At 39.6% G+C, this 27,314-nt stretch overlaps 1 protein-coding gene across 1 annotated transcript in view; it reads left to right on the top strand.

Annotated features, from left to right (window-relative positions):
* The window catches only part of PRIM2 (DNA primase subunit 2), a 138,090-nt gene that overhangs the window by 3,083 nt on the left and 107,693 nt on the right, over nucleotides 1-27,314 (top strand). The window contains exons 4-6 of the mRNA XM_063291132.1: nucleotides 5,237-5,357; nucleotides 20,573-20,668; nucleotides 22,768-22,905. Of these exons, the coding sequence (XP_063147202.1) occupies nucleotides 5,237-5,357; nucleotides 20,573-20,668; nucleotides 22,768-22,905 (355 nt within the window). The remainder of the gene's footprint in view (nucleotides 1-5,236; nucleotides 5,358-20,572; nucleotides 20,669-22,767; nucleotides 22,906-27,314) is intronic.

The raw sequence follows: 27,314 nt of genomic DNA, 5'->3' as shown, positions 1-27,314 counted from the left end.
AATAGGCATAATTTTACAATGTGTGTGGTAGTATGATGGTAAGAAAGCCACAGCTGTTTATCTGCTAGAGATTTTAGTAGTTCAACAGTGCCACCATGAGGCAAAAAATTACATTGTGATTGTTTTAATTCATAAATTAAAGTCGCTCTTTGAGTGAGAAGGGTGGTGATGAAATTCAAAATATATATATAAAAATATTTGATACTGTAGTTTGATTTCACAATTATTCTTAATTTATTTGCCTATGAGTGAAAGAGAACACTATTGCTGGTTGTATATTTGGCATATTCAGTATGTATGTTTAAACAAAATACTGCTGTGTTTTGTTCCATGTGTTATTTCACTAGTTATTTTTATTGAATGTAAAAAATATTACAGTTGAATTTTCTTTAAAAATAATAATTTGTTTAATAATATAATGTACCTATATTACTATTATATAAAATAGCTATATAGTTTAAAAAAAGAAACCTAAGCTATTAAGGTGAAGAAAAAATAAAACTCTATATTAAACTACCTAAAAACAATACAAACATAGAGGAAAAAATAACCCAAGGAAATAGGAAAAAATGAACCCCTTTAAATTAAACTAGGAAATCAATTTAATAAAGTGAAATGCCTAAATACCTAAATTATATCTGTTTCTATATGGATAGAAATGCATTGATACAGCGTTACATTGATTTCCAGTTTATATATATTGATAGTATAAATTATACCGTACTATAATTTATATATACTAGTTAACATAAATTAATTATATATGTATATTCACACAGACATAAATTAGAGATTACATAATTTTCTTCAATTTTTCAATATTGTGATTTTATTTTAAACAATGAATTGAACCTAGATTATACAGAAGTATATTGTCCAGTCTTGTCTCTCTGAAAGTACGTACAAAGGCTGAGGGTTGTAACATATTATTAAGCCAGTATTTAGAGGCTGGTTTACAACCATTCCTCTCTGAGTACATGATAACATGTTTCAATTGTCCAAGCATCATATTATAATATAATAATTATAAAAAGGTTTTCATAGATTGAAAGATTCCAAATTTGGAGAATATAATTTAACAAAATATTAACATTTCCTTAACTGTCTTTGAAGAACCAGATTTACCATAGCAGTAATATCTAACCAATAAGGAGTTACAAGTAGACATATCCATCACATATGTACCAAAGTTCCTTCAAATTTATTGTATCTTCAGCATAGATATGATGAGAATGAATCTTTTCTAAACATTATTTGAAGGATCCAGTAGATCCTAAGGATTTGTTGTTGTTGTTGAGGTAGCTGAGTTTTTAAGTCATAAGAAACATACCTAATATTCCATAAAGCCTGAAGATTGATTATTTATTTATTTATTTATTTATAAATTTATTCACCGCCCATCTCCACCTCATGGGGAACTCTGGGCGGTTTACAATAAAATGCAGTTAAAATTTAAAAACATATCAATACAGCAATACAATAAAATAAAAATATAATAAAATCTAAGTGGCAAAAGATTTTAATCAGTCCATGAGTGTAACAGGCCCCTCAAAATCACTTAGGGCGCTAGCCACCCCCAGGTATAACTATTCCCCTCCCATTCCAAGCCTGCTGACAAAACCAGGTCTTTAGTCTTTTTCGGAAGTCCAGGAGCGAGGGGGCCTGTCTGACCTCTGGTGGGAGGATATTCCAAAGGGTGGGAGCTACAGCAGAGAAGGCACGCTTCCGAGACCCCACTAGATGAAATTCTTTTATAGATGGGATCCGTAATATGCCCTCTCTGCATGACCGGGTGGGGTGGGTTGATGTAATAGGGATGAGACGGCCCCTCAGATATCCTGGTCCCATGCCATGTAGGGCTTTAAAGGTAATAACCAACACCTTGAATTGGACCCGGAAGCAAACTGGGAACCAGTGCAGCTCACGCAACAAAGGTGTTACATGTGCAAATCTTGGAATGCCCAAGATTGTCTGCGCAGCTGCATTTGGATCAGCTGAAGCTTCCAGATACTCTTCAAGGGTAGCCCCATGTAGAGCGCATTGCAGTAGTCAATATGGGAGATAACAAGGTCATGAGTGACCGTTCGAAGGTCCTCCTGATCCAGGAAGGGGCGTAACTGGCGGACAACACGAAGCTGCGCAAAGGCCCTCCTGGCCACGGCTGCCACCTGCTCTTCGAGCAGGAGCCATGAGACCACAAGGACTCCCAAGTTACGCACCGGGTCTGTCTGGGGCAGTGCAACCCCATCCAGAACCAAAGATGACAAAGTCATGGGTATGGTAGAGCCCTTAACCCACAGCCACTCTGTCTTACCAGGGTTCAGCTGAAGCCTGTTGTTCCCCATCGAGGCCCCCACAGCCCCCAGACACTCAGAGAGGTTGGTCACAGCATCACTTACTTCACCTGGGATGGAGATATACAGTTGAGTATCAGCATACTGATGATACCTCATCCCATGGTGAAGGATGATCTCGCCCAGCGGTTTCATGTAGATGTTAAAAAGGAGAGGGGAGAGTACTGATCCCTGCGGCACCCCACAAAGAAGGGGCCATGGGGCCAACCTCTCCTCCCTTATCAACACCGATTGGGACCAGTCTTGGAGGAAGGAGGTGAACCAGCGCAAAACTATGCCGCCCACCCCCAACTCCCTGAGCCGACCCAAAAGGATACCATGGTCGATGGTATCGAAAGCCGCTGAGAGGTCAAGAAGCGCCAGGATGGATGCACTGCCACCATCCCGCTCCCGCCAGAGATCATCCATAAGTGTGACCAATGCCGTTTCCGTCCCATAACCGGGCCTGATACTGATTGGTTAATATAGGATACTCCAATACTGTATTTCACATTTCTTGTATATTGTCCAAATTTATTTTTGATTTAAAAAAAAAAATGGTAATAGTAGATTGTTGATTTAACTTCAGTATAGCCTTCTCCAACAGATTTAATACCTAATGGTGTTTCAGATGGTGTAAGGGCATCAGGGCCAAACAGTATAAAGAAATATTTAACTCTTGTGTATTGCCATTCAGCTTTTCTAGGTAAATTATATTCTTTTTGTGGAACTTCTTGCATGGTTGAATGAAATAATCCTTTTAAAATTATATGTTATATTCATAAAAAATCAGTCTCCAACTCACTGTTGTCTAAAACTAGCCTCCTAACTGAAGACCAAGTACTTGCTGCAGTTCTAACTGCTTTCAATGAAATTTGCTTCAGTTGCCCTTTAAACATATTCTAATTATTATAAAGCTGCTTAGTGAAAATGTGATGGTTTTAATAATAATAGCCTCCTCAAAGGCTATTATTCTTTAAGCTAGAATTGAATTTGTGAATGATTAGAAACTTTTGGAGACTTAGTTGTTGTTTATTCGTTTAGTCGCTTCCGACTCTTCGTGACTTCATGGACCAGCCCACGCCAGAGCTTCCTGTCGGTCGTCAACACCCCCAGCTCCCCCAGGGACGAGTCCGTCACCTCTAGAATATCATCCATCCATCTTGCCCTTGGTCGGCCCCTCTTCCTTTTGCCTTCCACTCTCCCTAGCATCAGCATCTTCTCCAGGGTGTCCTGTCTTCTCATTATGTGGCCAAAGTATTTCAGTTTTGCCTTTAATATCATTCCCTCAAGTGAGCAGTCTGGCTTTATTTCCTGGAGGATGGACTGGTTGGATCTTCTTGCAGTCCAAGGCACTCTCAGAATTTTCCTCCAACACCACAGTTCAAAAGCATCAATCTTCCTTCGCTCAGCCTTCCTTATGGTCCAGCTCTCGCAGCCATATGTTACTACAGGGAACACCATTGCTTTAACTATGCGGGCCTTTGTTGTCAGTGTGATGTCTCTGCTCTTAACTATTTTATCGAGATTTGTCATTGCTCTTCTTCCAAGGATTAAGCGTCTTCTGATTTCCTGACTGCAGTCAGCATCTGCAGTAATCTTTGCACCTAGGAATACAAAGTCTTTCACTGCTTCTACATTTTCTCCCTCTATTTGCCAGTTATCAATCAAGCTGGTTGCCATAATCTTGGTTTTTTTGAGGTTTAGCTGCAAACCAGCTTTTGCACTTTCTTCTTTCACCTTCATCATAAGGCTCCTCAGTTCCTCTTCACTTTCAGCCATCAAGGTGGTATCATCTGCATATCTGAGATTGTTAATGTTTCTTCCAGAGATTTTAACTCCAGCCTTGGATTCCTCAAGGCCAGCTTGTCGCATGATGTGTTCTGCATACAAGTTGAATAGGTAGGGTGAGAGTATACAGCCCTGCCGTACTCCTTTCCCAATCTTAAACCAGTCTGTTGTTCCGTGGTCTGTTCTTACTGTTGCTACTTGGTCATTATACAGATTCTTCAGGAGGCATACAAGATGACTTGGTATCCCCATACCACTAAGAACTTGCCACAATTTGTTATGGTCCACACAGTCAAAGGCTTTAGAATAGTCAATAAAACAGAAATAGATGTTTTTCTGAAACTCCCTGGCTTTTTCCATTATCCAGCGGATATTGGCAATTTGGTCTCTAGTTCCTCTGCCTTTTCTAAACCCAGCTTGTACATCTGGCAATTCTCGCTCCATGAACTGCTGAAGTCTACCTTGCAGGATCTTGAGCATTACCTTACTGGCATGTGAAATGAGTGCCACTGTTCGATAGTTTGAACACTCTTTAGTGTTTCCCTTTTTTGGTATGGGGATATAAGTTGATTTTTTCCAGTCTGATGGCCATTCTTGTGTTTTCCAAATTTGCTGGCATATAGCATGCATTACCTTGACAGCATCATCTTGTAAGATTTTGAACAGTTCAGCTGGGATGCCATCATCGACTTAGTAGTGAGGTCTAAGTTCGCTAAACTTGATTGCAATACTTTTTACCTTATTAATCCCTTAAGTGCTAGAATTAACATAGGGACCAGATAATGTGCTATCCATGGAAGGTAGCCTTTTGTCCATGTGCAGTATCAATCGAAATTCCGATGTAGCTTCTCGTAGCACAGATGTTCACACTGCTGGAAAAAGGAGGCAGCAAGAATAGTTTTACCCTTGTAAGCAAAATGCTACAATAGTGATTTAACAAGAATTTGCAAATAGGACTGATGAACTGTATTTTGTTCTAATTAGTTGTAAAAATAGAAAGCTAAATGTGCTAAGTTTTTTTCCTATCTCTCTGAAATTAAGTATCTAGAGAAACTCTGATGTATGTGTCTAAATCAACTGCATTTCATTTTGCATTAATTGTTTTATTATAGGGAGGAGCTTAAACGATGGTTTATCCAACAAGAAATGGACCTCTTCCGTTACAGATTTAGTCAGCTATCTCCTCCCTTAGTTGAAAAGTTTCTTCAATATGCTAATCTGGGATATGATATTGTAAGTACTGTATATCTGAATAACTCCGTAACTGGTTTTCGTTTCAGAACTCTTACTATATATGATGGTGCAAAAATAATTGCTACTGCTGGGCTCATCTTCATTTTGATCTGCTAGCTTTTTATTTTATCAGTTATGAATTTGCTGCATCATACATGCTGCAATGATTGTTAGAGTGTAAATTGTTTTGTTTTTTTTGCTTCCCAGTCACTCTCTTTCAGCCCTAAAAAGGACCACAATGGCAAACCACGTCTGAAAAATGTTGCCAAGAAAACTGCACAGACTTGTCCATGTAGTTGCCAGATGGAATTGAAGGCACACACACACACACACACCCCAGCAAAAAAGTGCCAAATGGCATATCTTGTATTGGTTGTGTATACATTACTTAGGAACCTCAGCAGGAGTTTGCATGAAATACAAAATATGTTTTGCTTCAGGCTTGAGACAAAATAACTCAAGATGTTTCACTGGGACATTCCAATTTAGCTGCATTTTGATGGGCAAAACTCAAAGCAGACTGAACATTCCAGTGATTCAAAATAATGGAAGATTGGGACCAACTTTTTGTTCTGTGTCTTGCACCCAAGATCACAACACTAGATGGAGTGGTAATCTTTTGTGACTGCTTTCTGCCAGCCAGCCTGAAGAAAGATTGGCAAAAGGGAGGATTTTAAAAAACCTTTTAGAAAAAGCATTAAAATATCCTAATAGGAAATAAATGATTCCAGGAAAAGATGAAGTAATCTCATCAATGCTCTTTCACTTCCTGGTCTTGAGACTAAAATTTGACAGTCAGGTAAGCAAATCTCACTCAAGAAAACCAGTGAGGTTGTTTAGCTATTGTTACTTTTTAATTAAAGATTGCCCCCAACCTAATTTTCTGCATTGTGCATACAGATTGCAGGCAGCAAGTCGAAGCACATATTTTAATACCTTTTTTACAGCCTAGCTGCCAAACAAAAAGCCAGTGCTGAGCACCTGCTTGACTCTTGCAGGAACAATTTACAGTACAAACTGAACAATATTGCCTCCATTTGCATTCTAACACCTGAATTTGACATAAAGCAAATATGCAATCATGCATATAGTTACCTCAACCTTTCCCCCACTCCCCCAAAACCCCAATTATTTTTACACTTCGAAATTCCAGTGGAGAATATAAGGGAAAAACTCAGTACTCCAGATCAGGATACCTTTCCAGAAAATACACCATGAACAGTATTGGCAGGTTTCTAGAGTATGCGTAAGTACACACACACAGAACTGTATCACCAAACTTGTATGAAAGCTGCATCTGTGACTTATGGGTGGATAGAAGAACAGTAACAGCATTTTTCCAAAGGTAAAGATAGCAAGAGTAAATGAAAAGCTATGGTAAAGTGACTAGACTTGAATTATGGAAGATTTTGTGTGAGGATGGAAGTAATGTTGGAAGGTAATAAAAGTGGTATGGGAAGGAAGAAGTCATGCCTGTAAATAAATAGACTGCTTAGCGAGCAGTTCAACACTCAGGACTTCAAGACTAATATGTGAGATGTCTCTTTGGTTTTTAATGTATTTATGAACAAATGTGTAAGGAACGCATGTGATGACATCAGAGGAACATTGGTTTGGTTATGATTTACTCTTGTATACAGATACCATGTTGTTGGCTGAAAAAACAAATGATTTGCAGCAAATGTTAGATTATGTTGCTATGATGCTGATAGCATTTGATTCTTGATTTAGGAGGAAGTCACTGGAGAAATGAGTTTGAAGGGAATGGATTAAATTGAAGTTTGTGGAGGTCAGCTTGGCTGACAAAGTTGTTATAGTAGGGTACAACTGAATGCCAAAGGTTAACAAGGTTTGTCTGGGGACTTTTTGGTTTAAGTTTTGTTTCCTAAGAAAAGATCAGAGCTAAGCCCCAAAAGCAGACAATCTAATAATCAATCTGGAAGAGGATTAAATTAAAAATCTTTGACAAAAGCATAGTATTTTAATTTGTACAATTTTAGGGTAGTTTTTTCTTTTGAACTGCATCTTTTGTTGCACCATGTTTTAATATTATTTGATACAATGGGCAGGATCTGGATTAGCCCCTCTGTGAATAGAACAGCTCCTTCCATTCCTCTCCAGGAATGGCATCAGTAGGGGAAAGGAAGTATGCAGTATGTTTTTGGCAGTCATATCAGAAGGAACGCAGAAAGGGGGCTCGGGACCCACATGTTGTACTGGGGCTCCAGATCAGGCCCCTCGCCTAAGGCCATGGACATCTGTTGGCATCTTTAGTGTTCTTATCCCTCTCCCTTCACTTATGTGTCTTTTGCATTCAGATTTCTCTGTATGAAGACAGCAGGACTTTGTAGATGTTTTTTTCCGTTTGTCCTTTGTTTATAAATTAAACTCAAATCATTAATACTTTGGCATCAGTATCATAATATCAAGGTTCAGTATAGAATTTTGCATTTGTGCTTTTTATATACTATTCTGGCTATTTCTCTAGAAGAAAAGCATCTTTATAGCTATCCGGATATATTTACAGAATTAAAATTTTAAAAGCTATATGGACTCACTGTAAAACCTTTACAAAATCTCTCAGAAACTTCTAGAAGAAGAGCTGGTTTGTGGGAGCCACTCTGTGAATAAATGCTTTCATTTAAAATGATGGAGCTTTCTAAAGGGCACTGTGGAAACAGGTGTATAGTACACACAATTTTAAGGTATTAAAGCATTACTGTTTCTGTTGGTGAAGATAACTAATTAAAATATTTTTATGGATGTCCCAAGCAGGTATTCAACAATTGCTTTCACATTACTTTTTTTTAATGGAGGAAAAATAATGCCTAATATTTTGAATATGAGGCTTATTTTTCGATGGGGAAATGCTGGATTTGTCACTCATGCTAATGTGGTTTGTTTGGTTTCTGCTTAGTGAGATGTATGAACCCAGCCATTGTGGCTTGTAACCATGGTTTCTGTTTTAGCATTGTGGGTGAACCAGGTCTTTGTAGGCTATTATATATCCTGGTTTTTTAATGTAGTTGTTGTGGTTAAATTGGGGTTGAATCATAGATCTTGTATGTCCTATTCACAGCATTTTGCCTACCATGTGTAAATTTTCCCTGTTAAGAAGCAGTAATCATACTTACTGCCATAGTGGAACTGGGGTTCTGATTGGCCTAGCCATAAACTTACTGTCATCTTCCCTGAATATTGAGTTGTGATGGAGTTGATTTACTATAATACCATGAGATATATCATGGCCACAATCTGGCATATAGATTTCAGTTCAGGATTTAAATGTCTATTTTTTGAGAATAATTGTGAATTACCACCAGAATTATTCCTATTGGGTTTTATGGACAAGGAATTAGAAAAGAAATATGAGTAATTAATATTGTACATGCTTGTTGTTGTTGTTTATTCATTTAGTCGCTTCCGACTCTTCGTGACTTCATGGACCAGCCCACGCCAGAGCTTCCTGTCGGTCGTCACCACCCCCAGCTCCCCCAGGGACGAGTCCGTCACCTCTAGAATGTCATCCATCCACCTTGCCCTTGGTCGGCCCCTCTTCCTTTTGCCCTCCACTCTCCCTAGCATCAGCATCTTCTCCAGGGTGTCCTGTCTTGTCATTATGTGGCCAAAGTATTTCAGTTTTGCCTTTAATATCATTCCCTCAAGTGAGCAGTCTGGCTTTATTTCCTGGAGGATGGACTGGTTTGATCTTCCTGCAGTCCAAGGCACTCTCAGCATTTTCCTCCAACACCACAGTTCAAAAGCATCGATCTTCCTTTGCTCAGCCTGCCTTATGGTCCAGCTCTCGCAGCCATATGTTACTACAGGGAACACCATTGCTTTAACTATGCGGGCCTTTGTTGTCAGTGTGATGTCTCTGCTCTTAACTATTTTATCGAGATTGGTCATTGCTCTTCTCCCAAGGATTAAGCGTCTTCTGATTTCCTGACTGCAGTCAGCATCTGCAGTAATCTTTGCACCTAGGAATACAAAGTCTTTCACTGCTTCTATATTTTCTCCCTCTATTTGCCAGTTATCAATCAAGCTGGTTGCCATAATCTTGGTTTTTTTGAGGTTTAGCTGCAAACCAGCTTTTGCACTTCCTTCTTTCACCTTCATCATAAGGCTCCTCAGTTCCTCTTCACTTTCAGCCATCAAAGTGGTATCATCTGCATACCTGAGATTGTTAATGTTTCTTCCAGAGATTTTAACTCCAGCCTTGGATTCCTCAAGGCCAGCTTGTCGCATGATGTGTTCTGCGTACAAGTTGAATAGGTAGGGTGAGAGTATACAGCCCTGCCATACTCCTTTCCCAATCTTAAACCAGTCCGTTGTTCCATGGTCTGTTCTTACTGTTGCTACTTGGTCGTTATACAGATCCTTCAGGAGGCATACAAGATGACTTGGTATCCCCATACCACTAAGAACTTGCCACAATTTGTTATGGTCCACACAGTCAAAGGCTTTAGAATAGTCAATAAAACAGAAATAGATGTTTTTCTGAAACTCCCTGGCTTTTTCCATTATCCAGCGGATATTGGCAATTTGGTCTCTAGTTCCTCTGCCTTTTCTAAACCCAGCTTGTACATCTGGCAATTCTCGCTCCATGAACTGCTGAAGTCTACCTTGCAGGATCTTGAGCATTACCTTACTGGCATGTGAAATGAGTGCCACTGTTCGATAGTTTGAACATTCTTTAGTGTTTCCCTTTTTTGGTATGGGGATATAAGTTGATTTTTTCCAGTCTGATGGCCATTCTTGTGTTTTCCAAATTTGCTGGCATATAGCATGCATTACCTTGACAGCATTATCTTGCAAGACCTTGAACAGTTCAGCTGGGATGCCGTCGTCTCCTGCTGCCTTGTTATTAGCGATGCTTCTTAAGGCCCATTCAACCTCACTCTTCAGGATGTCTGGCTCTAGCTCACTGACCACACCGTCAAAGCTATCCCCGATATTGTTATCCTTCCTATACAGGTCTTCTGTATATTCTTGCCACCTTTTCTTGATCTCTTCTTCTTCTTTTAGGTCTTTGCCATCTTTGTTTTTGATCATACCCATTTTTGCCTGGAATTTACCTCCAATGTTTCTAATTTTCTGGAAGAGGTCTCTTGTCCTTCCTATTCTATTGTCTTCTTCCACTTCCGCGCATTGCTTGTTTAAAAATAATTCCTTATCTCTTCTGGCTAACCTCTGGAATTTTGCATTTAATTGGGCATATCTCCCCCTATCACTCTTGCCTTTTGCTTTCCTTCTTTCTTGGGCTACTTCTAGTGTCTCAGCAGACAGCCATTTTGCCTTCTTGGTTTTCTCTTTCTTTGGGATGTATTTTGTTGCCGCCTCCTGAACAATGCTGCGAACTTCTGTCCAGAGTTCTTCCGGGTCCCTATCTACTAAGTCCAGTCCCTTAAATCTATTCTTCACCTCCACTGCATATTCCTTAGGAATATTAGTGAGCTCATATCTAGCTGATCTGTGGGTCTTCCCTAATCTCTTTAGTCTGATCCTAAATTGTGCAAGAAGAAGTTTGTGATCTGAACTACAGTCAGCTCCAGGCCTTGTTTTTACCGACTGTACAGATGTCCGCCACCTTTGGCTGCAAAGGATGTAGTCAATCTGATTTTGGTGTTGTCCACCTGGTGAAGTCCATGTATAAAGCCGTCTCTTAGGTTGTTGGAAGAGAGTGTTTGTTATGCAGAGTGAATTGTCTTGGCAAAATTCTATCAGCCTGTGTCCTGCTTCGTTTTGTTCTCCCAGGTCATACTTACCTGTAATTCGAGGTGTCATTTGACTGCCCACCTTAGCATTCCAGTCTCCTGTGATGAAAGTAACATCTCTTTTAGGCGTGTTGTCCAGTAGGTGCTGCAGTTCCTCATAGAACTGCTCTACTTCAGCTTCTTCAGCATTTGTGGTTGGGGCGTATATTTGGATCACTGTGATGTTAGATGGCTTGCCCTGAATTCGAATTGAGATCATTCTGTCGTTTTTTGGGTTGTATCCAAGCACTGCTTTCGCCACTTTACTATTAATTATGAAGGCTACTCCATTTCTTCTGTGGTCCTCTTGTCCACAGTAGTAGATCTGGTGGTCATTTGATGTGAAGTGGCCCATTCCAGTCCATTTCAGTTCACTGACGCCCAGAATGTCTATCTTTAATCTTGACATCTCACCAATAACCACATCCAATTTGCCCTGGCTCATAGATCTTACATTCCAGGTTCCAATGGTGTGTTGATCCTTAGAACATCGGATTCGCCGTTCACCACCAGCACCGTCGGCCGCTAGCCGTCCTTTCGGCTTTGAGCTAGCTGCGTCATCACGTCTGGGGCTAGTTGAGCTCATCCTCTGTTCCTCCCCAGTAGCATTTTGACCATCTTCCGACCTGGGGGTCTCATCTTCCGATGGTATACCGACATATCTCTGGTTGTACTGATCCATTTAGTTTTCACGGCAAGAATACTGGGGTGGGTTGCCATTACCTTCCCCAGGGATCGCATTTAGTCTGACCTCTCTGTCATGACCTTCCCGTCTTGGGTGGCCCTTCACGGTTTAGCTCATGGCATCATTGAGGTGCTCAAGCTCCAGCACCACGACAAGGTAACGATCCTTTGCTGAAGATTGTACATGCTATCCAGGGCAAAATTATTGTATGCAGAAAGTTGTAAAAGCAATGAACTACCTACAGTGGACGATCGGATTATAAAATTAACTGAACTTGCTTAAATGGTGAAGCTGAACAGTCTGATCAGAGAAAAAAATGACAAAGATTTTTTGAAAGACTGGCAACCTTACGTGGACTTTTTGTTGAAAGAGGAAAAGATCAAATTGATGATTTCTGAATTTAGGGATTAAAAAAGGACAAAGAGGATGGGGAAAAGAATAAGATGATAATTACTTGATAGAAAGAAGGGCAGGAGGCATATGTTTTCTCATTCCCTTTTTCTTACTTTCTATCTTTTTGTTTTGTTTTGTATACTTTTACTGTATTGAAAAATTCTTAGAGAGAAAATGTGAATTACCCTCAATTTAACTAGAAGAGAGGAAAAGGTTCTTTTAAAAAGATGAACTTGGATGCAACATTTTTTAAAAATCTCCCCCCACCCCCATGGTTGCAGCAAATTAAAGGACAAGGTGCAATATGACCCGAAATGAAAGGAAATTGCATAATATTGCTACTAATCTTTCTTGAACTGGAATCTGTTTTCTTCAGGTTGGCTTATGTATTACATAAATACATAGCATTCAGTATGCATACAGATTCCTCGAATGCTCTTCAGAGTACCTTAGCTGTACTGAAGAAGGAAGACAATGTTCTGGATAGACAGCTGGAGGTGCTAATGCTCTGTACTTCAGTTACTGACATGCTGGAAAAGGAAGGGCGGGGGAGTGGTGGTGGGGGAGATGCAGAAGCTAGTGAAACTTGATTTTTCTCCAGGTAGCTGCTCCTAGATTATTGTTATTGTTAGTTTTTTAAAGAATCGTTTTGGAGAGTTTTGTTAGGCAATGCAAATGACATTTCTTCAGTTTACTGTTTATCAATGAATTCTCTGGCCTCTTTCATTTGATTTCACTTTCATGCCTATTTTAATTGACAAATAGTAGAGCAATGTATATGAATGCTGATACTTCAGTTTTTCAATGTGTTGATAGTTTTGTAGTTTCTTTGAAAGTTCCAGCCAGACAATGGGCTTTGCAAGTTCCAGCCAGGTAACAGGCTTTTGACCATAGTTAATTTAAAACCTCGAAGTGCTTGATATCTACTATGTTTTGGATTTCTGAAGTATAGCTTCCTAACCATGTGAAATAAATCAAAATTGCATTTCCAATTTTGGATTTAGTGATTATTATCTGCAAGAAATTAGAAAACACAATGCTGGATCAGATTCAGCATGTCTAATCCATCCATGTTCCCATAGTGAAAAGTTCATAAGCAGGATATGAAAAGAATGGCTGAAAGGAATGGCAGCTGCTAGTAGTTACTGATTTCCATCAATTATGTAAAAACTGACTAGAAAATCTCCTTTTGGAAACTGCCCTACCAAAAATGTTTTAGTTAGTTTGAAGCTTTGAAAGCAGTTCCCTTGTTGAAGAGCCGTTGACTTTTCTATGAGGGTCCAGTTGTTTTGGTTTCCTGGCTTATTTCAGATTTGATTTCTAATAAATAAATAGTTAATACAGTGATATATCAATGTACCTGTTGTCTTTGTTATCAATGAATAACCACACTTAGTCCCTGTATATTTCATTAGAGCAGGTTTTCAAAGTCAGAGAGATACTCAACTAGATTTAAATATTCCTGGATTGGGAGGCTCTACTCTCAATCACTCAGGCCCTTGTCACCTCCAGAATGGTTAATGTAATGCCCTCTACATGGGGCTGCCCTAGAAAAGCACCTGGAAGCTACAGCGCGCGCAGAATGTAGCAGTGTGGGCAGTTATGTATGTTCCTTGCATGTTACACCGCTACTCCGTGAGCTGCATTGGTTGCCAGTTTGCTTCCAGATTTAATTTGAGATGCTGGTAATGACCTATAGAGCCCTACATGGCATGGGGCCAGGTTATTTGAGGGACCACCTGTCCCCAGTTACATCTATCTATTTCATCAGGGCCCTCAGGAGAGGCATGTTACGGGCCCCGTCTACTGAGGAACGTCATCTGATGGGACCCAGGAGAAGAACCTTTTCTGCCACAGCACCTGCCCTTTGGAACATCATTCTCCCCAAGGTTAGGCTGGCCCCGACCCTGCTGGCCTTTCAGAAGGCTCTTAAGGCATGGTTTTGTCATCAGCCCTGGGGATCATACCAGTGGCGGTATGGAGCCCATTAGCTGGTTGTATTGTTAGTCATTGTATGGATTGTACTCTCCCGCAAATTAAGTTTTAACTGTTTTAATTGGCTTTTAATGGTTTTCATTTTAGTTGTTTGTTTGTGACTATTTATTGTTTACTGATTTCAAGGGTGTGAGCTGCCCAGAGTCACATATGTGAGATGGGAGGCTAAATAGATAGATAGATAGATAGATAGATAGATAGATAGATAGCATCTTGTACTTCAGAAATTAACTTTTGAATTTTGTTAACACTATATCTCTTGGTCTACTATGATTCCAAGTAAGGATTATTAGATTAATTATAGATCATTGTACGTTTTATTTCTCATCAGGGACGTGTAGTTGCCTGAGGGCCTCACCGCTGTGGATGCATCTCATTTTGGTTTAGCTTCTCAAAAATTATGTAAGGACGAATTGTGCTTATGTTGTCACCACAGCTTTCTAATCTGCTACAATCGTACATAGGCAGTTTGGTATCTAGTCTTTTTGGCAGTCTTCCATTTAACTAAACTTACCAAATGTAATCACTGCCCATCTCCTGTCCTTTTGGAACATTTCCTCCATGAATGTTATTTAGTCTGCCGTCGATTTTGAATGAGGTAAAGACAGATGCCAATTAAAAGCAAGAGCAGTACTGAAAAATAATGGCATCAGCTGCCCATTAACTAAGCTCATCAGGGGTAATCACTGTACATCAAGCCCCAGAACTGGCACAGGGAATAGAGAAATATCCTATTTCGGTGTAGCTTAAACAGTTTTGGAAGTTCTAGATTTTGAATCCCTGCAACTAACAGTCCTGCTGGATGAAGATTTTTTAAAATGCTACATTAATGATTTTGTGGCTTCTGTACATCAGTTGAATTCACTTATAACCCTATGTATTGTACTCTTCTGGTAGAAAGCCTCTTTGAATTCGGTAGCATTTCTGAGTAGATATATAAAGGATTTTGCTTTAAAGTTGCAGGCCTACAGAAATTGAAATGAGATTAGATGCTGAATTATGAGTTTCATTTCAAGAAACAATAGAAAGTTTAGAGGTTAGATCTTTGAGTTTTGTTTAATTTTAGTTAGGTTTAGGATTAATTAATCCAACTGGTTATTACTTAATTAAACTATAAATGAAAAGAGAAAACAAAGCCTTTCTGAACTTTTGTGGTCCACAAGGATGGACATACTTTTCTTTCTGTGGAGGATTGCATGACCTTGTAAGCAACTCCTTGGAGCTTATATTGTCATGAGTACAGATGGTGAGCAGGAGGAGACCCCTATCCAGGGGGGAAAACGCATGCGTAGTTTAGAGACTTTGAGCTGTCATTCAAAGAAACTCAGAACAGACCTGACTTGAGTTTTGGGGTTTATCTGTCTGGGTTTTCCCATGCTTCTTCAGTTTGGTAGGATTTTCTGTCTACTATAGCAGTTAAATAAAACACTAGAGACTTTCTCCTCATCTCAGCATGGTTTTTGCTTAAGCCAGGACATATATACTGGTGATATTAGACTACTCCCTTCCTTCCTGCCTAGTGACAGAGTGCTTTGTATTTGTGTGAAGGTGCGTTACAGGCTGCTTACCTGTACAGTATACTACACCTACTTATTTATTGAAAAAATTATATCCCACCCTCATTCACAAGACTGGGTGGTTCACAATTCATAAAAAACTTACAAGTAAGAGCCATATTATTAATTCCTGTAAAACTCCGGAATACCATTCAATGAGATTCAGTGAGATTCTAATTAAATATATACACACACACGCACACAGTCCAAGAGTAGGCAGCCCAATAAACAATTGTTTAAGCCCACATGCCTGTGGAATAAAACCATATTCCCAGTCTTCCTAAAAATGAAGGAACCATCTGGATCTTTGGAGGCAAGCTATTCCATGATGATGAACAATCACCATTAACATCTGTCTCTGGGCTTTCATCTGCTCATCTTTCAGGTGGAAAGACCTGAGGCATCCCTTCTGACATGGAACACACAGGAGAAGCAGATTCTGTTCTGAGAAAATGGGAAAAGGGGGAGAAAGAGCCAAACCATGTAGGTCAATATAGGTCAACATTAGAATTTTGAGTTGTACCCAGAATGTATTAGCAACCAATGCAGTACTTGCAACTTAGGTGTGTCATTGCTGAAGTGCCCCTTTCCCAAAAAGGGCTGCAACTGGTTATCGATTCCAGATGTTGATCAAGAAGGAGTAGTTGTCTAGAAGAACTCCTTGCAGGAGGGGTGTGTCCCCATTCAAACCCATATGATTTCAGTGCGAACACTATGTTCATGTTGCTCAGATTCAGTTTTAGATATTTTTTTTTTTTGGTCTTATCCAGTTACCTCACAGAGTCTACAAATTGTGTGAGGATTGTCACTTCAGCTCCGCCTGGAATGGAGATATATAGCTGATACCTCACCCCATACTGATGGATGACCTCTTCCAGTGGTTTCATATAGATAATACAGTATATAATGGGTGTCATTGATTACAGCAGCATACAATACCAATAAACAAATTGTTGGCAATGTCATGGAAGACTGGCAGGTCCTAGAAATGTAATTGGGGGGCCTTGATTAATCAAAGCAAGGATGGGTAAGGAACATTAGTGGATTTGTGATGGAATAGATGCACCAAAGCTGGGGAACTGCAGTTGAGATAAACAGGGAAGATGAATGGATAGTATGGCAGGAAAGAGGGAACCATGGATGGGAAAACCAGAGGTAGGAGAATGGCAGTGGCAGGCCAGGGTTTCCCTGTAGCTAGTGAAAATTACAAGTTGGCTTGGTGGTGTGGAAGGGAAAGAAAAAACCAGGAAGAAAAAGGAATAGAGAAGCCAGAGAAAAAGAGCAAAACCGCTGAAAAGAAAATCTTTCCTTCTCCACCTCTTGAAGCATAGTGCCAGCAAAGTCGCTTTCCTAATTCTGTGTTGCTGCTATTCCACCATATAGCAATGAGTCTTCTCTACACATTTTGCGTATAAGAATTGTGCTTAAGTTTTTATTACCTTAGTTCTATAATGTTCAGAGATATCTACATTGTTCAGGAGAAGTTTAATGAAGTGGCCTCTGAGAGCATTGTCTTTGGCTGTGCTTGTTCTGGGCATATGGTGTAGTTTCTACAGTTTTTGTAAAGTAAAACTGTAAATGTGTTTGAGGCCTAACTGGATGGCTGCCTCTTCTTACTTCCATAAACATAATGGAAAGCAACTTAAGGCGAAAAACACAATGCTAATTAAGAGTTTCAATTTGTTAATTTTCTCAGTTTGATGAGAAACAGATGCTGATTTTCAAGAGATATCTAAATAGATCCTCCTAAGAGTGCTTTTATAGTTGGAGTTGTAAATCGTAAAAATAGTTGAGAATGAAATAAAACTTAACTATGACTAGTCTATGTTAAATGTATTAAATTCCACTTAGATTTTTACAAGTATTATAAATATTTAAAATATTTTTAAAATAATATGAATAGGCTACTTGATAGAATTGGGTTCCTAATGGAAGGTTCACATGCTTGCTCAGTCACAAATACATGGTATGCTGACTTCCAGGGAAGAAATGGTGGGCTGAAGATGGCTCCATGAAAAGTGGAGCCAACAACCATGGCAGAGTGAAGAGCTGGTGAGTAGGCTGGCTCTTCAATAATTCTTCTCCGGACAAGGAGAGGACTTGAGATCTCCCGCAAGTGTTCCAGACAGTTGCTCCTCGCAAAGAGTCCACAAGACAGTGGTCTCCAGCGGGTTTAGAGCTCTGGGAGACGACGAGATAGCCATCTTGCTCAAACCATGGTGGGTTCTCATACTTCCTCTTCTAATCACTTTTGGAAATTGCTTGTTAACTGCCTTTCAGCTATTAGGAACCTTTGGATTGACAAGTTTTACAGTACTGCAGGAGTCTCTTTCAATCCTTAGTGAAAAATTTTTTAAATACAAGTTTAAGGACTTTAAAAAATACATGGTATGCTCAGGGGAATAATAAAGCAAGAAATACAGAACTATATGATGCTTTTAAGTATAAATGCAAAATTTGTGCAGATTTCTGTTTGTGATGTTCAGCCAGACATAGCTGGTTCTAAATGAAGCTGAAAATATTGATGCAGAAGTCTGTAGAACTTACATAACTTCAGCTTATTTGTATATTATCAACAGTTTGCCAAATGTCTATTGCTGTTGTAAAACTATAGTCTTTGAATGAAAAGCTCAGTGGATTGCTGTCTAAGTAAAACAAGGTGTTTTGTTTACTGTATGCTCACAGTACTAACATACAGAACCCTGGAAAACCAGACTAACGCAAAGAATAAAACAGCTTTAATAAAGCAGAGCTCATTTTAGTTTTGCAGTTTAATATCTTGTGTACATGAGCTACGTGGTGTTGTATTAGTGGATTGGAAGGTAGTAGTCATTATTACTTGGGAACTCAAAATTTGCTTCACTCTAATAAAACTGAATAATATGAGGACTTCATTGTTGAATGCATGGTTAGTATGTGCATACATGAAGGTCAGCTGCTAGGACTGATATTCTACTTTCTAGCCTGATACCATTTGGGATTTTCTAAATCATTGCACTTAACCTTTCATCAGATTTGGTACATGAACTGGAGCAGTGAGGGAAGCACGTTTTCAGTAACTGAGCATTTCAAAAATTAGACATTTTAAAGACGTTCAGAAAGGTGTATTACAACATTGCGTGCTCCATTTATAAACTTCTGCCTTCATATGTGGATTACACTATTACAAAACATGTACTTCAATACCTATTCCTATGATTATGTACAGTTGACAGGATGAATTTTGTTGTTTGGTTCATCATTCTGAAGTTTTACTATTCATTGTACATCATTCTGAAGTTTTGAGAAAGTGTTATGAGGTGAATATTTTATGGTTTTAAAATATTCCACATTAAAAGAAATAATGACTGCATTTAAGGATGCATGCGACATTCCATGTATGAAAAATTCTGCATGCATGACACTGGTTTGGGGTGGTCAATACCTAGATTGAGATATGATATTTTAGATGTTTTAGTCCAAGGACAGGATGAAATTGGGTTATTTAGTTCTGGATATGACCAAAATACATTGTTTTGAGCAGAAGGGCTGGTGGGAAATGCCATGTTGGGAGCCTGTTCTATTGAGACCATTGCAAGAAGAAATGGCTGCACAGGCCAGTGGCAGCAGTGGTTGATGGGAGGGAGGGAGGAAGAGAAAATGCTGTGAAGATGGGGTGACACCCAGGTCATGGGGAGCTGGAAGCGAGAAAGGGAATGACACATTTCAGCCTTGCTCTGCTTGCCCAGATAATCGTTCTGGGATCCCCTCAGATTTTGTTTCAGCCAAATTGTCATAATGAAAATTCAGCAGAATTGCTAGGACATGATCGTTTTTTTTATTTTGAAACAAAACATATTTCCCATTTCATGAACATCCATAATTGCATAAAAATAATAAAGTGGTAAATCATAGTTTCAGCATGACAAGTCTGAGCTGCAGTGAGCCTTGGAGTTGTAGTTAACATTAACCCTGTGAACCCATTGGGTCATCCTTTGGGAGAAAGGTAGTGCGGTCTGATGTGACCAGAATGAACATTACATTTTAGGCTGACCATATTTTTCTTGCCCATTGCAATGCTGGACGGTCCCGTGATCATCTAAGAAGAGTATATATCATAAAGAGAAAAATAATCGTAGTGGCATACGAACACCATTAATAAGTCAATATTTACTTACCTAAACCGATAAACAGAATGACCACGAGCAGGCAAAAAAGCAGTGGGGATGGGAGCAACTTCCGACTTCCTGCCAGCTTCCCCACTGACTCTGCTTGTGGGGAGCTGGCAGGGAGCATCAGAGATCATGATTACGTGACTGCGGGGACGCTGCAACGGCCACAACTTTGGGAAAAAAACTGGTCTGAACATCATGGACATTTCAATTCCACAGGAGTAATGGGTCCCAGATTTTTTACACATTCTTTGAGTTAGCAGATTTTAGGTATAAAATAGATGGTATGTTGAAATGATCCTGTTTCATAAAATAGGATTTGGTTAGTTTGTCTGGTCTAAATACATGTATTTAGCCTACTACCATTCATTGTTCAGGATAATACAAGATGATACTGTGCTAAGTAAAACTAAGTAAAAGCCTCTGAAGTCTTCCCAGCAATGGGAGCAAAGTGAAAGTATGTGTACTTGAAGCTTGCTGCTGCTCAATTACATTAAACTCTGTGCTACTTTTTATCATTTTTATGCATGTCTTCCTTTTTAACCCTTAATATCTTTTTTTAATCATATAATTTTCACACCTCTGTAATCTAGATTTATTTATTTATGCATAGTTGCCTTAAAAGAACTTCCACTTAAAACATTTTCAGTGGGTATTAAAAATATGACAATTGTTTTAGCTTCCAGAAACTGAAAAGCTGAACATTGCAGACAAGCTAATAAATGCAACTCCTGGATTTAATACCAATGAACTAAAAAATAATGTCTTCTATAAGGTAAGCAAGCAAATGGCAACTGTGATGATATTTAGAATAAGTTGCAATTCTCTATCATTCTCCTCTTAGTTTTACTCTTTTTCTGTGCAAACAAGTGTTTTTTTAAATTTCATATTCCAGTTCTTTCTTTTTGTCTAAAATATTTGACTCAAAGGATATGGATGATTGATTTACAGGTAGTCCTTGAGTTATGACAGCAATTGGGACTGGAATTTCCATCACTAAGCGATGCAGTCATAAAGCTCAGTGTCATGTGACCGCATCTCTTAGCAATGGCAATCCTGGCACTCCACGTTGCCACTGTTAAACAAATTCCACCAGTCGTTAGCCAAGGACCCACCCCAAGCCATTCCTGGGCCTCAGTTCTTCCAAGTGCCTCCCCTTCAGCTTCCCCCCAACTGCCTATTCTCCCCCCCTCTCTGACCTTTTGGCCTCCCTGCATCTTGCCTTGTGAGGCAGCAAGCAGCCCCAGAACCGTGTGGATCTGGGGCTGCTTGCCACGCTGCAGCTCAGGGGCTTTTTGGCATGCCATGGCTGGGGCTGCAAGAAGCCCCTGAGCTGCTGCACAGCATGAAGCTGCAGCTGCCCTGGGAAGCTGCAGCTGCCCTGGGAAGCCATAGCCACCCTAGCCTGTCCCAGCAGTGCAGCATGAAGCTGCAGCCGCCCCAGCCCAAACCAGAAGTGTGGTGCGGCATGGTGCGAAGCCACAGCTGCCCTGGGAAGCCACAGCAGCCCCAGCCTGGCCCAGCCCAGCCTCAGGAGCAAGAAGATGGCAATGGTCAGCTGGGGCAGGGGAACACAGGGCAGCAGGAGCAGCGGAGTGCAGGGGACCAAAAGGGCACAGATGGGGGGAGATAGGTGGGTGGGGGGAGTTGAAGCACCCCTACAGTCATAAGTGCAGGCGGACTGCCAAGCGCCCAAATTTTGATTATGTGACTGTGGGGGCGCTACAGCAGCCGTAACTTTGGGGACCGGGTATAGTGCCCCGTAACTTTGAATGGTCACTTAACAAATTGTCATAACTCGAGGACTACCTACCAATCTATATACTAATATAGTAAACTGTCAATATCTGTGCAAATAAGTGGATGAATACTTTCCCAGAGTGAAAGTGCAGTATCAGGCTATTGAAATGTATCTTATGTCTATAAAAGAGTTGTTCTTGGTCTGAAGCAGCATTTTCTGAAACTTGAACTTACAAGTACTAGTTCACATCTGCTTCACAGAGCTAATTATTCAACAAGGTCATGTATCCTACTTCAGGAAGTGGGCTTGATTGCTTTGAGTTCTAGAAATAATTTAGACTTTATTTTCAGATCTGAAAATAACAGAAACGCTTCTTCAGTTGTACTTTGGCTCCTATATATACGTATACTGATAGTGTGCTTTCCTGTGATACAATTCTATCCTCCTAGAGATTGTGTGTAATATCCCAACCATATTCATGTAGCCAAATCCATTGGTCTCTCTTTGTCTCTGGACAGTCTCTGTCAGAAATGATGTGCTACTAAAAGAATGTGGTCCATTTAATACATTGGGATGCATTAGCATGTTAATCTGCATATTTACTTTTAAAGGTGTATCTTTTGTGCAATGAAAAGAGAACATCTGATCAGGAAACAGCAATCTGCAGTCATGTCAACTTGTGTAGAAATTCATGTAGTTGTAAAATATTTACTTTGTGATGTCTAGATATTCATAACTCAGTCTTCCCTAACCCAGGGTGTATCAGGACTGCACGGCCCAGGATTTCCAGCCAGCATTGCTAATAGTGTTACAGTCCCAACATACCCAATGAAAACTAGACGGTGGTTTCACATGCCCTGAAATGAAAATGTTCTTTATTGGGTTTTTAAATGGTGGTACTTGGTTCATTTTAATCCTCCAGATGTTTTGGACTATAAGCCCCATCACTCCTACCCTACCAAGCCAAATGACATATTGGCTGGGTGGTGATAGGTGATTACCCAACTCTAGCTTGGGTAAGGGTGATTTATTGGAGTTTTAAATAGTGTTTTGTATAATTAATTATATAATTATAGACCAAAAATATAATTGTGGTCTATTCCTTTATAGATCATACTTGCTTTTTTATACAGGTCCCTTTCTGTGATGCTGTGGATTTAGTTCGTGTACGAAAAGTTTACTTGCTTGGTGGGTATGCCTGTGTACCTCAGCAGGATTTTGTTAGCATTGTCCTGAACAACCACAGAACCAAACTATCAAAAGCTCTGGCGGTACGTATTTCTTTCTTTCCAATTTGCTCTGTTCTCCATGGTCTCTTGTTTGTTTTCTGTTCATGAGCGGCAGCCTTGTATCCAGTCAGGAAAAGACTGATTTCAGAAGGATGCAGATTTAGCTTGCAGCGTTGAAGTATTTTAAGCTTAGAAATAATAGCAGTCATGTGCAAAATGTTCTACAGTACTGTACCTATGAACCATTCTGTATACAGAACAGCTGGTTTAGGATGATCCGTGCCCAATTCATATTTTTAGCATTTGGTCCATGTACAGAACAAAATGGTGTTGTTTCAATCTGGGTAGGAGTGACGGGATGGGGAAGAGGGAGAGCAGGAGAACAGCCATGGGCATTGGTAGTGGAGAAGAGGATGGGAAAGGAAGGTGCTGGGAAGATGGGGGTGGATGGGTTGATGGGATAGACTGGCCTGGGAGATGCTGAGGGGAGGGAGGACCAACAACACCGGTTTTGCTCTGCTCACTCCTCAGATTTTATTTCTTCTAATCCTGGAACATTCAAAGCATTCCAGGTTTCAGTTCTGCCAAACCATGGAAGATTTGAAAGGGTTTAGAAATAGTGTTTTTCAAACTTGGCAACTTTAAGAAGTGTGGACTTCAACTCCCAGAATTCCCCAGCCAGCATGCAGTTTAGAAGAACTTCTGGAATGCAATGGTTTGTTCCAGATTCAAGAGAATTTTTTTTCCTGTTTTGTGTACACTTCTAATAAACTCTTTATTCTTAATACATACCACTTCCATTTTTACTGTACAATATATAATTAGAGCCCTTCTGTTAGTGGTAGCATTAATATTCACAGTCATTTTTTATGATAACTTCTAATGCCAACCAGTTCACTTTTGTTCCAGTCAGCTTTGTAAAAAATTGAAATGAAGGTATAAAACTGTTAGAAACAGTGGTGGTATCTTGAACCTGAAGTATTGTTACTAAGCACCCTATTATTCTAGCTGATGGAATAAATCTTTGCCATTGGGGAATGATCTATCCCTGATAAACTCTAATTAACATCTTTATACTGTAATAAGCTTTGGATGGCCAGAATTTTGAAATGTGGGAGTAAGTTCATTAAATTTTTAATATTAATGAGATGAAGACTGATGTGAATAGCCAGTCATAATTCACTATGCTACAACTGCCCTGTCAGTGTAAATGCCAGACAGTATCAGAGTTTGGTACACGTCTTCTCTGAGGCCTGAGCTCTATAACATACACTCAGGAGATTCCCCCGCCACTTCATTTTCTGGATGGGAGAAAGCTTTGTTCTTTTAAAACCAGAGGCAGAAGGAGGTATGCAGCAATAGGTTTCTGTGCCTGAGTTAGGAAAACATGTGGAGAGTATCTGTAGTGGTTGCCTACTCCAAAATACTCAGTCTCACAAGCCAGAGCTTAAAGATAACTGATTTATTAAAAGAATAGTATGCAAATACAGAGAAAGCTGAGAATGAGCAAAAGCGCGCCAAATACAAACTAAAAACCCTTGCTTCAAAACCAGCCCCGCCCTTACCCCCTCTTAGCAACCACCCCCTCCCAGGTGCTGGCGACCGTTACCCACATCGGCCTGAGAAAGTAACCTTGAACAGAGTTACAAACCCAAACATACATTCCTAAGCAGCAAGATAAGAAACAAAGAGAAACGGAAAAGTACCAGCAAGCCTGTCAGCCTGCAATACACAGATCAGAGGTGTGACATGTGAAACGTTACGATGTTAACAGAATGTTGAAATGGTGAACATGACAAGTATCTTTAGCCCAACAGCTCTGATAAATGGCTGGAATTATACTAAGAAGCCAGGGAAGGTCCAAGGACAAAAAAGCAGAGAACTTTGCTATAGGATTAAAGTTACTTCTAAGGAACAGATGGCCATGTTGTTTTAATTTTTTTTGTCTGTATTTGTTAGAAGCCTTATTCTCTCTTACCTGTAAAAGTAGGGCATTCTGTGTAATTTTAGATTGAGTTCAAGATTTTTTTGCTTTTTAATTTCTTGGGAGCTGATATTTAAGATGAAAGCCATCGTTCTTCCATGGTCACTAATTATAGTGGAGCAGCACTGTCTTGTGGTCTACTGAGAACATTGTATGGATTTTTGTAAACTGGGCTTCATATATCATATCTCTTCAGTTACTTTTTTAAGAAATGAACTTTGATTTCTATCTCTTGCCAGACTGATTTGTCTCCCCACTGGGGGAGGAAGTCCTTAAACCACTAGTCACACACCTTTATGCTACAAATCCAGGAGATTACATTATAGATATTATTTCCTCCCCCACAGCTTTTTTTAACCTTTTATTCACCAGAGGGGCAGTACAGGTTGTGGGACCCTTATTTCTCTCCCACATTGGAGTTAGCAGGAGGATACCAGATGAGTTGCCTACTAGAAGATAGGTAGTAACACAGAGAACTACCAAGATGCTATGCTAGACAGGAGGTAGATCCAGGATGTGTAGATCTAGAGGGCTTCTGGGAGAGAAGGTTGAGACCTTTAGCCTTTTACCCTAGGCTTTCAAGGTATAGTATTATTATTATTATTAGCTGCACAGCAACATGAAATCACAGCTGCCAGTTCTTTAGCTGTTGACCTTCATTCAACTGAGTTCTTCCCAAGTACCTAGGATGTTGTAATGTATTGGAGAGTATATGTGTGGATCCAAGCAGCGTGGCCTTTTGTAATTGACAGATGGAAATTTTATCAATGCGCAGATTGTCTAAGTGTCATCCAAGATTTTTTGGGTATGGCACCCAGTGTGCTGATAACTACTGGGACCACCATAGCCAGTTTATGCTGTAATCTTTCAACTTTGGTTTTCAGATCTTGATACTTTATGACCTTTCTCCAATTCTTTGTCTTCTATTCTACTATTCCCTGGTACTGCCACATCAATTACCCACACATTCTTCTTTTCAACCACAGTTAAATCTGGTGTGCTATGCTCCAGAACTTTATCAGTTTGTATTCGGAAATCTGACAGTATTTTAACCTGCTCATTTTCAACTACTTTTTCAACTGTATGTTCCCACCAATTTTTCATTTCTGGCACATGATAATTTTACAGATGTTGTTATATTCCCCTCCAGTGAATCATTTTGGCAACTGTGTTAGGTTGTCTATAGTCAGTTTCTGCAGTCTTCTTGCACAAGCTGAGTATATGATCTACTCTTTCTTCTGCTTCTTTGCACAATCTGCACTTCGAATCATTTGATGATTTTTCAATTCTGGCCTTGACTGCATCTTGCTCTTGAGCAGCCAAAACCAAGCCTTCAGTTTCTTTTTTTAATGTTCCACTTATGAGCCATTGCCAGGTTTTATCTTCATCTGCTTAACCCTTGATCTTTTGTAGAAATTGACCATGTAATCCTTTTCCTTGCCAGCATTCTGTTCGTGTTTTTATTGCATTATTTTAATATTCACGTTGGTTTCGTGTACATTCAGTAAGTTCCAATTTTTAACTTGCATCAGTGCTTGTTCTTGGCTGTCTTTTACATAATCAGCCAATGCATGCTTTTCTTCTTCGACAGTTTGTTTGACTTGAAGTAAACCTCTGCCTCCATTTCTGCAGGGCAGGTATAATCTATCAATATCACTACAGGGGTGTAATGCATAGTGAATAGTCATGTGTTTTCTTGTTTTTCAGTTCAAATTGTCCAGTTCAGCTTGTATCAGTTAATAATTCCAGCAGTGTATCTTATAACAGTTAAGGCTTTGATGGTGTTTCCACCATTCAATTTTGTCTTTAACAATTTTCTCACTCTATGGATGTATTCTTCACTGATCACATTTTTAACTTGTTGGTGCTTAATGTTATTTAACTGTAAAATGCCCAGATATTTACAGGCTTCATCCTGATGACTCCTAATGGTTTGGCCATTCAGCATTTCAATTTTATTACTGTTTGTGATTTTACCCCGATTTATTGCTCCTATAGCACATTTCTCTGTGCCAGATTCCATTGTTATATCTGTGCTAAAAATTCTTACAGTATTTGTCTTACAGTTGTTGTTGTTGTTGTTGTTATTATTATTATTATTGGTAGTAGTAGTTGTTGTAAAACTCAAGGGAGCATACTTAATGCTCCCTATTTTCCCCCACAACAACAGCCCCTGGGAAGTGGGTTGGGCAGTGAGAGAGTAAATGGCCCAAAGACTCCCAGCCAGCTTCCATGCCTAAGGGAGGACTAGAACTCATGGTGTTCTGATTTCTAGTCCAGCACCTTCACCACTACACCAAACTGGCTCTGTATCAAGAGGTGTTATGATTTTAATTAGTAGAGTTTCTAAGATGATTGTTGAAGAACATAGAAAAGGCTGCATTTTAAGTCTTGCTGTCAGAGTAGGTAACATTCCTGAATTCATCTCATATTCCTGAGAACAAGTACATAATTTTCCCCCAACACC

The sequence above is a fragment of the Candoia aspera genome, chromosome 1, assembly GCF_035149785.1.
Source record: "Candoia aspera isolate rCanAsp1 chromosome 1, rCanAsp1.hap2, whole genome shotgun sequence".
NCBI lineage: Eukaryota > Metazoa > Chordata > Lepidosauria > Squamata > Boidae > Candoia > Candoia aspera.
This window is presented reverse-complemented; position numbering and strand designations above follow the sequence as displayed.